We start from the raw sequence: 14111 nt of genomic DNA on the forward strand, positions 1-14111 counted from the left end.
AAGTGGAGCATTGATACCGACAATCTTAGCCAATGTTCCCTGCACTCCTTGTCCCATCCCCGCCCTTCACCGCCATCTTGTCCCCCCATCCCTGCCTAATTAGTCCCTCCACGATCCCACTCCCTCTCTCCCTCACTCCGTATATATATTAAAGCAAGAAACCCAGACCCCTTAAACCCCAGACTTTCTGTTTCTGTAACTCATAATTTATTGGTAATCTTTTGTTTGTTCTTGTTGGATTGGATTACATGATATGGAGCTTCAACTTGGTCTCGCTCTTCCAAGCACTCCTCCTCCTCCTTCTCCGCCAATCAAGGGCTTCGACTTGAACAGCTTTGTTTACGAAGCTAGGGTTTGTAGTAGTATTAATGACAACTACAAGAAATGCAGCTTTGCGCAAGCTTTTGTTGATGGCAAGAACGACAAGACTAGTACTACTAGTGCAACGGCCGTGCCTCGAACGCTGCCTTTGTTGCTTTGGAACAAGCAACCTAACAACGACGGTGACGAGGAGGACGACGACAACAACCCTCATAAACGCCAACACTGCAACTCCCGCTTTACCGTTGTCATCAAGTAATAATCTATATCTCTTTCTTCAATGTCAGTTTCTCTCTCTAATTCAAAGTTTTCATCTTCACAAAATGATATATATTTTAAATAATTTTAATGTAAAAATTAAAAATTCGAGCTTTAAGTGTGAGAGTCAGAGACAGTTGATCAAGTTTCTCTTGATCAACTGACTTAACGCGCATTTATCTCTTTAATTAATCCACAGTTTTGATAATTTTTTTGTTCAAAAAAGGTTCATAACAATAAATTAATAATTTGGTCCATGTTATTTGGTTTGGTATAGAAATGATGGAGATGGATTGATAGGGTGGCCGCCCATTAAGTCATGGAGAAAGGAGATTTGCTTCCACCACCACAACAACAACCGCGGTGGTGGTAATGGAACGGTGAGAAATATTAACGGCTGTGGTGGCGGTGGCAGATCAGGTTCATCATCAAACTCAAACCAGTACTACAACAATTCTACATTCGTTAAGGTGAAAATGGAGGGAGTGGGAATAGCAAGAAAGATTGACTTGAGCCTCCACCAATCTTTCCAAACACTCACAGACACCTTGATGGACATGTTTGACAAATGTAAGTACTTCAGAGCGCCACGCATGCATTGACGTGCCACTGTTTTCGGGTTTAAGTTTTAACAATTTCCACGTGTGGAATTCTTTGCGAAACAGGTCAGATGGATTCGAAAAACTATAAGCTCACTTATCAAGACAGAGAAGGAGACTGGCTATTAGCTCAAGATGTTCCTTGGAGGTTCGATTAATCAACTAATTGAACAATATTTATATAAGTATTATACATCGATGAGATTATTTAACGTATAGGGTTTTGTAACTTCCGTTCAATTAGCCTGTGATTAAGAAACTGAACATGTTTTAATTTTGGTTATGCAGAAATTTCATCCGGTCGGTGCAGCGTCTGAACTTGCTTAAGAGAAGTGATTAGTGGGAGTGACAGGAGATTGTCAATGGGTCATCGAGATTTTGACTGAACAATTTGCTCTAGCTAGTTTTAATAGGCCCATGAGACTTGTTGCAGATGATTTTTTGAATGACTGCTATGTATAATAGTATGGAATTATAATATAGAACATCATAATCAGTTCAGTTGTATAACATATGAATCACCTAAAATTTCCCCCACAATAGTAAAATTAATGTTTTATATCTTATAGCTAAATGTCCATATAACTTGCATATTTTTTCTTATACGAACAATGTTAGAGAAAGGGAATTGAACACGCACTTTCAACTTGAAAAAATACGTTCTAAATCATTCGATTTACATGACTATGACTGTCATGATCCACTATCGAACTGTCTTCCCACAAAAAAAATATGATTAGTGCCATGTATACATTAATTTTTACCTCTTACATATGATTTGGATCTCATTTTGATTCAAATTATGGAGATCATAGGGATCTTCGCATCTTAGTCATTCATCGTGTATCGTGTGGTCATAAATTATTTGACTTTTTTTATTTAAAATTAAACACATAATATCTGACGAAAACTTGCCACATAATGTACGATAAACGGTTAGGATATGGGAATCCTTAGGGCATATTCAAAAAGTATGAATTAGGCGTGGGGCCAACTTTAGTAATTCGAACCGTCTATTTTGTAAGTCTCGATTCATAGATTATCCTTACAAAAATTCAATTCAATTCGAAATCATTTGCTTATTTAATTATCAAGATAAAATTTCATTGTTTCTTATATAACAAAGTATTCGTAAATTTCTTTGAACTCAATCAGATGTCTTAAACATTTCCGATTTGGCTAATATTTTGCAAGGATGTTCTATAAGGTGCAAATTGAATATAGACGGTTCGTATCGTTAAAGTTTGATGTGGTGTGAACCCTATAACAAATCCCCATTTTTATAAAAAATTGAGATCCATCCTCTTAAAGGTTTCCTCTATATATAGGGATATGATAAAGGGACAAATATTTTTACATTTCTTCTGAGCCTTTAGATTTTATGACATCCAATATTCCTAATTAAGAGTGATATGGAAACTTTTAATCATTAAATAATATAGTTGATGAAGTGGATTAGGAACTAATATAATAAATAAACAAATAAAGATTAAAACTTAAAATGAATAAAAACTAGGAATTTCCCTAAAAAAGTAAAAACCGTAGAAGCATATTCGACTCTTATGAACTCGCATCCAAAGTCTTGAGTGGGCTTGTGAACTCGCATCCCTAACCCCTATATATGCATATATGTATATATCTAGTGGGCTTGTGTGTGCCAAGCTCTTGTTGGGTTTAATTGTGAAGCTTTCCCCGTTCGACCACCAATAAATGTTGGGCTCAAGTCTTCACCCGATGTGATTTTGGCAACGCCCTTTTTTCTTATGCACTCTTTGTTTGTTTGTTTTTTTTTTTTTTTTTTCTTCTCTTATAGTTGGTTTGCGTAAATTAAAAGACAACAGTCAAGAAACGGAGGAATGCACAAAAAGAAAACGGAACGTGAAAATCGTTACCGATCATTATTCAACGCGACAGCACCTTCAATATTCGTTTAATACTAGTTGAAATTTACCTATCAATTAGTTCTTGGTGTGAAGTTTTTTGTTTCAATATTCGAAAAAAATTGTTATTAACACTTCAAATGGTCATTTTGCATTCTTGATTCTTCAATAAAAAAGAGTGCGTTGATAAACTTTTATTTACCGGGTCAATCCACCATTTGCGGACAAATATAAAATTTTAAAATACATTATATTAGGGTGCCCTCTTTGCGAGTGAAAAGAAGTCACTCCTTTTGCGTGTTGGAAAGATAAGAGAGCGAGTCAATGAAAAGATCTATGGGTCGTTCAAAAACAAGGGCAAATGTGTCGTTTCAAGGCAAGTCACATCCATCTTGCGTGGGCTCCGGTTGGATATTCCCCAATAAAAAAAAAACCATTCCGTCCGGATCTCTTTCTCTTAATTCTCTAAATCAAAGAATCTGTGTTATTGAAAATTAATCTAACGGCTATAAATAGAGACGCACTTTAAAAGTTATACTAACTTCAATCGTTAGATCAAATTTCAACTATATGGATCCCCAATAAATAGCCACGTTGGGCCGATTATTCCAAAGCTTCGTGAATCTGCCACCATTGTGAGTGCCAGCATTTACCTACTCACCGTCTCACCTGCGCTCAAACCATCTTTGTTCAAAACGCACAAATGAAAAATTGCCACGTTTCTCACAACTGCATGTGTAAGTCGTTAACTCGAAGTGTACGAGGTTGCATCTGTAGACGATCCCCCCCCCCCGGTGATCAGCTTCTGCGCTCCTCCGATCTTCCCTGCAGGCTTGTCCCCACCCCTCTCTCTCTCTCTCTCTCTCTCTCTCTCTCTCTCTCTCTCTATAGGATTATCCGCCTTCTCTTTATCTCTTACGGCGGTAATGAGCGCGCGGCGGCCAACTATTGTTCCTCACCCAGTCAGCCTCTGCAACTCCAACAAGGTCAGACTTTTTTTTCTTCTTAAATTAAATATTTTTTTTCTTCCGTAATAAAGGTGGATTCTTCTTTGAATTTAAGTTTTGCGTTGAGAGTTTTGATTGAACTTTTTTTCCTTTATTCGAGCAATATTCTAGTCTAATATAATTTTACAAGAATGAGAATTCCAACTTTGGTACCTAAAGTAGCACGCACATTTAGTCAACCTGGCTACGCCCAAATTTGCAAATTCCAATTTTTGTTTGACTTATAAATTAACTAAATTTCAAACACTCAATCCAAGAACGTAATTAGTAGAAAATTATCTATCTTTGCTTTTGGTGATGCTGTGCTATCTCTATGAATAATGGTGGGAAGAGACAATAAACTGAGTGTTTGAGGCAAGCAAAGTATGTTTGCTGCTTGCATAGATTAGTGTGCAGGGTTTAGGGTGTTAACTTAAAACTCCTTGGATGAGTTAGGATGTTGAGATCCGCGGCTATAATTCCAGCAGAAAGGCCCCTTTGATTGACTCCGCCATCACCGTAATTAGTTGAATAAAGTTAGTTCGGTTTTTGGTCTCCTAAATCGAAGACCCAGAAGCGAAACAAGATGAAGGAATTGATTGGAATCTAAGTCAGATGTGCACAATAAGATTACCGCTTGAGGCTGTTATTTCGGTTTCGTACCAGGCAGGGAATGCTCAACCTACACCTTACTAATTCCCCTGTCTTTTGCTATAAACATTCCGAAGGAAAATTTCAAAACCCTTGCTAATCTCGACTTTTGGATCTTTCAAAAGACATGTGAATTCTACTTGGATTCATGATTGTTGTAGGGGATCTTCTAGTTTCTCTATGCCTTTTTTTTTCACTTCCTATATAACAACGTTTCAAAACTATTGATTATATTTTTTGTTCCTTCCCTTTCTGGCATTTGCCAAAATCCAGTTTGAAATAACTGTCATTGAATTTTTATGCCAAGTGCATTACTGCATTTTATCAGGATGGCTTCTTATTTTAGCATCTAATCTACATATTAATTTCATGCAGGTGATCCAAGATTGTTTGAGCAATGATCATGTTGGTAGTTAAGTTGGGAAAGGCATGTTAAGTATTACCCCTCTTGACCCCTCCTGATAATTATTCTACGAGGCATGGCAATGCGATCTCCCCACTCTCCTTCCAGAAGAAGACCACCTAAGTTCTTTTGCTTGATACTGTTGATAGTTGCACCTACATGTATTTTTGGACTCCTCACAAATTACCAGAAAATTTCGTATTTCTTCCGACCACTTTGGGACAAGCCGCCAGCCCCTTTCATACGACTCCCACACTACTACGCTGAAAATGTCACCTTGGACCATCTTTGCCACCTTCATGGCTGGTCCAGACGGGATGAACCCCGACGTGTTTTCGATGGCATCATCTTCAGCAATGAGTTGGACATGCTTGATATTAGGTGGAATGAGCTTTATCCTTATGTCACAAAATTGGTAATCTTTGAGGCAAATACCACTTTTACTGGCATCCCGAAACCTCTCTTTTTTGCTTCAAATCGTGGCAGATTTGCCTTTGCCGAGGATAAAATCATCCACGATGTCTTTCCTGGTGTAATTATCCCCCGAGGATCACATGTAGACCCCTTTGATCTTGAGAAAAAGCAACGTATAGCTATGAATGCTTTACTTCGGCGTGCTGGGATTTCCAATGGCGATATATTGATAATGTCAGATACTGATGAGATACCAAGCCCACATACTGTGAAATTGCTGCAGTGGTGTGACGGGATTCCACCTAAAATGCATCTTGAGCTGAAGCACTACATGTACTCGTTTGAGTTCCCGGTGGACTATAGCAGCTGGCGGGCGACAGCCCACATCTATGGCCCTCGTACCTTCTATCAGCATTCACGACAGACAAACTACTTATTTTCTGATGCAGGATGGCATTGCAGTTTTTGCTTCCGGCGGATTGAAGATTTTGTGTTTAAGATGACAGCTTACAGCCACGCAGACCGTGTGAAGCGCAGAGAATTTCTTGACCATTCAAGGATTCAGAAACTCATTTGTAGAGGAGATGATCTTTTCGACATGTTACCTGAAGAGTACTCGTTCAAGGAGTTGATCAAGAAGATGGGAGCGATACCCCGTTCGACTTCTGCAGTTCATCTTCCTTCTTACTTGTTAAAGAATGTAGACAAGTTTAGGTTCCTTCTCCCTGGAGGCTGTTTAAGGTCACAGGATTGAAAGGTTTCGTAGGTAATACTAACTTTAAGCAATTTATTATTCTGATTTTAGCTTTCTATGTGCCCCGGTAACTTGCTAGTAAAGGATACACCATTGCAAAGCAATTATTCTGATTTAGCTTTTATAAGATTTGATTTTGTTTCTAATATTCATGTTTGGGCCGCGGAGGGTCGTTATTTTGTTTCTAACAGTCATAATTAAATTGATGAAATACTATTTTTACTTGCTCGCCATTCTAATGGATATAAAGCCGGACTATGTAATTGTGCCAACTATTGAAAAGTTTCCCATGAAACAAGTGTAAGGGAAACCCAACTAGCAAAAGTTATCGTGAAAGCGAAACTATCACAGAATCCGTCAAGATGCATGGATGGCTAGATAGAAAAGCAAATTTCAACATCATGGTGTCTGGTACTCGAACATTGGCTCGAGTTATTTTCTCTTCTCGTTCTAACGTCGTGCGCTTTTCGTACTTTGATTGATAACCTTTACATTCCTCAATCTGAAAGTAGAGTATGGAGCATAAAAACATGTTGGATACACACCATGTATATGCATCATCGCGTAATTGGTCATGAGATAAAATACAGTCACATAATGATAATTGGTTGTGTGGTAAAACAAACAGTTGCGTGATGAGAAAGATAAAAAAAATGATAATTGCACATCATCTTTCGGAAAGAGGTGGCAATTTCCAATGTGGTTTGTTTGTCAAATATTTGGACTAGCTGATATGAATCTACAATCCAAACTTTGTAGTTTGCTTTTGTTTCCGAGGTCAAACAGGTCATCCCGAAACTCAAGCTTTGAAGTCTAAGAGTGCGTTTTGGGGCCACCATTTGTTTTTAATTGTTAATTAAGGTGGGCTAAATTAGTTTTGACTTTTGTTCAACCCTAAATTATCTATTCAGAATCAATTTTTAATGCAATTGGAACGTTGGGAGGACTCATATTTTCTATGACGTCATGACGAGTAGTTGATCTAACAATTTTCGGCCTTTATAATATAAGAGTTTTAACGAAAAGTTCACCGTACTGTTCATTTTAATAAAAAAATTATATTTTTACACTAAAAAGTCAAACATGATACTATTTACTTTACCCTTTATTTTGTCATTATCTTTAAAACTCAAAGTTTTCAAACCCTTTTTATTAGTTTTCCTTTATAATTATAATATCTAATGTTAATGTGTAAATCATCTATATTTGTAGTCAGTCAGATTTTAAATTGTAAATTTATTATGAGTGGATTAACCATTCGTCGTAAAAGTAGGTTTGTAAATATCCTGTCATTTTGACACTCAATTTCTTGGAAACATGTCATTAGGGCACTCTTCTAAAAATCCTCGCTTAGCGTTGCTTGGATTTTAGACAGCTAGCTACCGTCCTGATTAATCTTTAAGTATTTGAAAATTAAGAAATAGTGACTAGACCTGTTTAGGCACCCGCATATGTCGCGATTTTCGCTTAGATAGAAAATAGATAACTTTCATTTTGCATTTTATATATTCAATAAATTGTAAGTGATTTGTTAAATACTTGGATGAACACTTGTTCCCCGTGTTTTTAATAGGTCTAATACTTTAAAATCTATATGTCATTCTATTTATGTATCCCAAAAAATTTATGTATTTTTTGAAGTATAAGTAGATATTTATTTATTTGTTATATAATAAATCTAATTAAAATTAAAAAAACCCGCTTAGGCCTCACCTAGATGTCTATATGCCCCTGCCCTCCGTCCGACTAGCACCTAACGCTTTTTGAAACTTTTACTCTAGGGAGACAAACTTTGTTGTGGATGCAGTACTTAGTATGGGTTTTAAGATAGATAATTTTTATGTCTGGGATAGAACCTTGTCGTACGTGGCAAGAAGAGCACTCTTGTTTGATTGTATTGTTACTGATTATGACCATAGGCACTCTATTTAATCATATTTCATTTCTTGATGAAAAAAAGTATCTTGCCGTTTGTAACGAAAAATTGGTATTTTTGAATTTTATAATTGGTGGTCTTAGTCTATGGTTGAATTAATTTAAAATCGATGGGTCATGATCCAGCATGTTAAAGCAACCGCGAAGGACACATTTCGGTCACGAACAAATGCTCTAAACACGTTTTCTTATCTATCCTTTTTCGGATAACAACATCGATAGAAACAATCACACATCCAAATGTGAGAATTTGTTTTGGCCATAGAAAAATGCGAGAACTTAAAGAGAAATAAAAATAAGAAATTGAACATGTTTTGCTGACCGTCATCAAGTGATGGTGATGCTCACCGTTCTACTTATTAATGTTAGATGAATTTAAATTTTCAGATTTGTATATAATGGTGTACATTTGAATAAATTATGAGGATTGTCGAAATGTCATCAATGTATTGATTTTATTAGTAAAAAAAACAAATCATAATGACTTTATTGATAATCATCGTCAATACGAATATAATATTAGTTTCACGATTGTTATTTATTTTAAAAAAAGTCATATACAAAGAATTTTTAATAAAGAAACATGTCTTGCACAGAAAATTTTCGAGTACAAAACATGATGTTGAATTAATCGAACAGTTTATCTGGAGGTCTCACGACTCTCACCCACCATTTGGCGACCAAGCAAACAAAACTTGTAAAAGCACAAAAGCAAACGTCATTGTCGATTGGTTGAACAAAAAAGAAAGAAATTAAAATAAAGAAGTGAGCAAAACAATCACTGTGGCCTGTATGTGGACTGCAGGTACCACCAATGCACTGAAACATCCACGAAAATTCCATCAAAAGTGTCATTTTCCAGGAAAATGCGATTCAGCCTTTACTACTTTTTTTTTTCCTTCTTTTGTACCAATTTTACCTACACCATTTGCTTTACAATTTGCTCATTTATGGAAGATAGATATGGATCAAACTTTAATGCTACGTGTAGTAAGAGCTTTATACAAAATTTAATCATTGTAAAGATTTATTAGATATTCATACACTAAAGGAGGAGGTGAAACACCTAGGACGACTTGAAAATAGACATTAAGAAACATAGAGTATTCGGGAGCTAAAGGAATAATTGATGCATAACCGAGTGGTGTTGCGTTCAAAGATTCATACAGTCAACCTTACTTAGTAGCGTAAAGTTTTTGTTGTTGTTATTGTTGACGACGACATGTTACTTATAATCGAATAAGTCATGAATCGGTGCGAGAATAAACAATCGTGAAAATGAATGAGTATTCTATTGGTTATCTCATACCTTTTTTTTTTAAGTCATGACATACCCAAAATCAATATATAGGACTCACTTACTTATGCATTCCTCAGTTAGCACAAATTCAATCATAAGTAAACATGCATTGAATAGATTAATATTAAATTATGAGAGTATGTACGAAACATGATCATGGCTTTATCCGATCTGCAAGAAAATCTGTCACCTCACCACTTGTGTACACTCAAGAGTTTATCTATCTCTCATTTACACTAACAATAATATAATGTAGTGATATTCCTCTCAACTTCTACACATAAAGTTTTAGGATTAACTCAAATTTGTAACATCCCACATCGATCAACGAAGAGAGAGTGATGTGCATTATATGTACATGCCCATCTCTATTTAGCACGAGACATTTTGGGAATTCATTGATTTCAAGTTTTATCAAAACTATGAAACTAAGCGAGTTTAAACGAGAACATTCCCAAATTAAGTGTGCTACGACGGAGCTGGGATGTGACAAATTACCCACTCGTTAGTGTGAAATATTGTTGTGATTAAAAAAAACTTATTGCGTTTATATTGTTTGACGAACTATAAATCCAGAATTTACTTGGAAATCACTCCTCTTTTTCTTTTAAAATGGCATGATATTATTGGTTGTTGCAAAGCGTCCCCCTTTGAAATGTCTTTCGACAGGACGAATTGACATGTGGTTGGTTGTTAGGCCACGTGAAAATGATTTGACATAGCCTCTCACCACATATAGCGTTTTTTTGTATATATCGTATCGTTTTTTATGGACGATAAATTGAGAGTATTTAAAGGACTTATCTTATTTAGCACTTAACACTTTATTCTATTTATTATTTAGCTACCATTTCATTCCAGCGGAGCGCGCATTCATGTGCTTTTTTTTTTTTTGTGTGAGCACGTGCCTTTATCTTCTCTCTCCTTTTCTTTTATATTTGAACCGTGCAATTAACACACTCATTTTCTACCACAACACGTCTTTGTTAATTTTAGCCACTAATCTTCTTAATTTATTTGATTTGAAAATCGAAATTAAGAGGAATGTGAGAGAAATAAAATGAGTGTGTAGATACCACTATCATTATTTTTTATGAACATAACGGTATAGGAACAGTTTATATGAAATGAGTTTACCGTCACATAGTATTCTGATTAATAATGTAATGTTATGTAAAAATAAAAGAAATTTATACATAATATTGGATCAAATATCACAATAACGATGAACCCGTTTTATTTAATGCTTGGCAAAAGACGAGTAGCGTCATTCTAGATTTCGACAAGCAACACTTAGGGGGGTGTAGTCAAATTTGGATTTGATGGTATTTTAACTTTAAAATTAGAGTGTAGTCAATTAGGAGTTTGATGGTGGATTTTAAAAGATTTTAAAATTAGGGTGTAGTCAAATCAGGGTTTGAGAAGATTTAAAGAATACATCCAAATCCATGGATAATTAATTAAAATTTTAAAAAGTCCATACAAATCTAAGTGTAGTGGGAATACTAAATATTTGCCAGGATTTTGGTGGATGAAGGATTTTAATGGATTTGAAGGTGGGTGGTATAAATACCAAATGCCATCAACAATCCAACCCTCCCCCATCTGATTTATTTTCACGCCAAAACATAGAAGATGAATTGTCCTAGCATGAGTTCCGAGCATTCCCCACTAAACTTGCATTTCGCATTTTTGCTATATTTTTTTTCTGCATTTGGTTTGTTCCTCTGGGAAGATGAGTAACAATTGGAACATGATTTTTCTGAATTGGGATTTTATCTTTTTTTTTTTTTTTTTTTTTTTTTGCTTTAAAATTCGTGCTCTTTCCACTTCTCATTTGCAATTTTATTGGGGGTGTCGAAAAGAATTTTAATTATCAAAACTGGAACAATTTTTTGGTGGGTTAGATGAATGCAATTAAAAATGGCGACTTGTTGATCTAGGTTTTTCGGTGGGTTAGATGAATGCAATTGAATTTGGGTTCTTCGTTGATCTGGATTCAATACGTGAAAATGGCGATTGAGTTTGTTTTTGTTTAATCAGAAAGGAAAGAAATTGTTTTTTTTCGGGAATTCCCTTTACTGGTTTGGTGGACTAGGGTTATGCAATTTTGGCCTACAAGCTGTTTGTTTAAATGCCCCAAAGAAGTATCTGATGAATCGATTGAGTTTTTTTTTCCTTCGCCTTTCGTCTAATGAAGTTTCTGTTGGTTTTAATTGCTTTTCGTATAATGTGTGTAATGTTGTGGCAATTTTTGACATGAATTTGATACTACTGAGATTTTGGGTCGATATGTTATGAGATCTGATTAGATAAAAATTGGGGAAGAAATATATTAGCCATTTGTAACTTTGATAAAAATCCATGAAAAATGTCCTCACAAATCCTAAGAAATCCATAAAAGAAGTTCATACAATCCATAGAAATCTATATTAGAAATTCATATAAATCTTTCAAAATCCATGTAGAATTGTAGAATCTATTAAAATCCTTTAAAATCTGTCCCTTAACAAAATCTATTAAAATCCTATGAAATCCAAATTGACTACACCCCTTTAAGATGACTTCATGAAGAACAATTAGAGGCTCCTCAGAGCACTAATAAATCATGCACTGGTTAATGTTAAACTAACTGAGTTGATTAATGCGCCACTCCATTATTTTTACCGTGAACATGTATGCAACGATCGCCTAAGTTATTATATAACGAGAAAAAAGATTTTCACACATATTTTTTTTCTTTTGCAAACGTTAGTTTATTTATATTTTTTGAGTCTTTTTTTTTTTTTTTTTTTAAATTATTCAATCAAATTGCTTGACAAAACAAAAACATACGAGAAGTGTAACATCCCACATCGTCTAGGGGAGTGGATCATGTAAGCCTTATATGTATATTCCCATCTTTATCTAGCACAAGGCATTTTGGGAGCTCACTGGCTTCGGGTTCCATCGGAACTCCGAAGTTAAGTGAGTTGGGAGTAAGAGCATTCCAATGATGGGTGATTCACTGGGAAGTTTTCGTGTGAGTTCTCAGAAACAAAATTGTGAGGGCGTGTTCGGGACCCAAAGCGGACAATATCATGCTACGGTAGAGTCGAGCCCGGGATGTGGTGGGGGCTCAGGCCGGGATGTGACAATTTGGTATCAGAGCCAATCCTTAGTCGGAAGTATGCCGACGAGGACGTCGGGCCCCTAAAGGGGGTGGATTGTAACATCCTACATCGCTCAGGGGAGTGAATCTTGTAAGCCATATATATATTCTCATCTCCTACCTAGCACGAGGCTTTTTGGGAGCTTACTGGCTTCAGGTTCCATTGGAACTTCGAAGTTAAGTGAGTTGGGAGCGAGAGCATTCCCATGATGGGTGACCCACTAGAAAGTTCTCGTGTGAATTCCTAGAAACAAAACCGTGAGGGCGTGGTCGGGGGTCGAAAACGGGTAATATCGTGCTACGGTGGAGTCGAGCCAGGGATGTGGTGGGGGTCTAGGTCGGGATGTGACAAGAAGTAAATTAGGATGTGCGGAAATCACTTCTTCTAAATAAAAGTGTGCGAAAATCACTTCTCTATAAACAAAAACATGTGAAAATGCATGCATCAATATTTTTTTTTCAGTGAAAAAAAAAAAAAAAAAACTGTTTTATACACAGGATAGTATAATATAAAAAAATTAAAAAAAATACTAAAAGTATTACACACCAACCCTTCCTAGTGACCCACTAGGAAGTTCTCGTATGAATTCTAGAAACAAAACTGTGAGGGCATGGTTGGGGCCCAAAGCGGGTAATATCGTACTACGGTGGAGTCAAGCCAGGGATGTGGTGGGGGCCCAGGGCGGGATGTGACAAGAAGTAAATTAGGATGTGCAGAAATCACTTCTTCTAAATTAAAGTGTGCGAAAATCACTACTCTATAAACAAAAACACGTGAAAATGCATGTGTCAATATTTTTTTTTCAGTGAAAAAAAAAAAACCTGTTTTATACACAGGATAATATAATATAAACAAAAAAATACTGAAAGTATTACACACCAACCACACATTTATTATTTGACAAAAAAAAAAAACCACTCTTATTCGTGGTAATCGATACATAAAATGGAGTAATTGGTATTCCATTAAGATAATAATTAGTAAAAAATAGGGAATATTTGTCAAATTGTGAACCAATTCACACAATACAGGATCTATATTTCCTTGGGAAAAAAAGAAAAAGGGGATCTATATATAAATTAAAAACATTAACAGATAATAAACTTCCTTGGAACGAATTATCAAGAAATATCCCTTTGGGACATATTTATATTTTTTTATTCGGTAAATCGTATTGTTCTACCTCTTTTGGTTTTTCCTTTTTTTTTTTTTTGATAATTCTTATTGCTACATATGAAAATAACAAAAATGTAATAAATGTTTTATGCAGAAAGTAGCGAATAGCGACCAATGTATTCATATGGCTACGTATGTCCTTTCTTGTATCATATTCGTATGGCTACATCTTCTTTTCGACTTGCTTATTTCTTTTACCTGTAACGAGAATTTCTTCTTACATACATTATTACAATTCAACACGCGTACTAAAACGATATAGAAATGATTATTTACATGCAA

General features: G+C 35.6%; 2 protein-coding genes across 2 annotated transcripts; both read left to right on the plus strand.

Moving 5' to 3' along the window:
• Positions 1-193: 193 nt before the first annotated feature.
• On the plus strand, positions 194-1696 carry LOC137746220 (auxin-responsive protein IAA20-like). Its single transcript, XM_068486297.1, has 4 exons — positions 194-576; positions 857-1149; positions 1245-1326; positions 1467-1696. The coding sequence occupies exons 1-4, from the start codon at positions 254-256 to the stop codon at positions 1516-1518; spliced, it is 750 nt and encodes a 249-aa protein (XP_068342398.1). The 5' UTR covers positions 194-253; the 3' UTR covers positions 1519-1696.
• Positions 1697-3908: 2212 nt separating this feature from the next.
• On the plus strand, positions 3909-6499 carry LOC137746209 (uncharacterized). Its single transcript, XM_068486288.1, has 2 exons — positions 3909-4044; positions 5071-6499. The coding sequence occupies exon 2, from the start codon at positions 5175-5177 to the stop codon at positions 6264-6266; it is 1092 nt and encodes a 363-aa protein (XP_068342389.1). The 5' UTR covers positions 3909-4044; positions 5071-5174; the 3' UTR covers positions 6267-6499.
• The last annotated feature ends 7612 nt before the right edge of the window (positions 6500-14111 follow it).

This window comes from Pyrus communis, chromosome 1, assembly GCF_963583255.1.
Source record: "Pyrus communis chromosome 1, drPyrComm1.1, whole genome shotgun sequence".
Taxonomy (NCBI): domain Eukaryota; kingdom Viridiplantae; phylum Streptophyta; class Magnoliopsida; order Rosales; family Rosaceae; genus Pyrus; species Pyrus communis.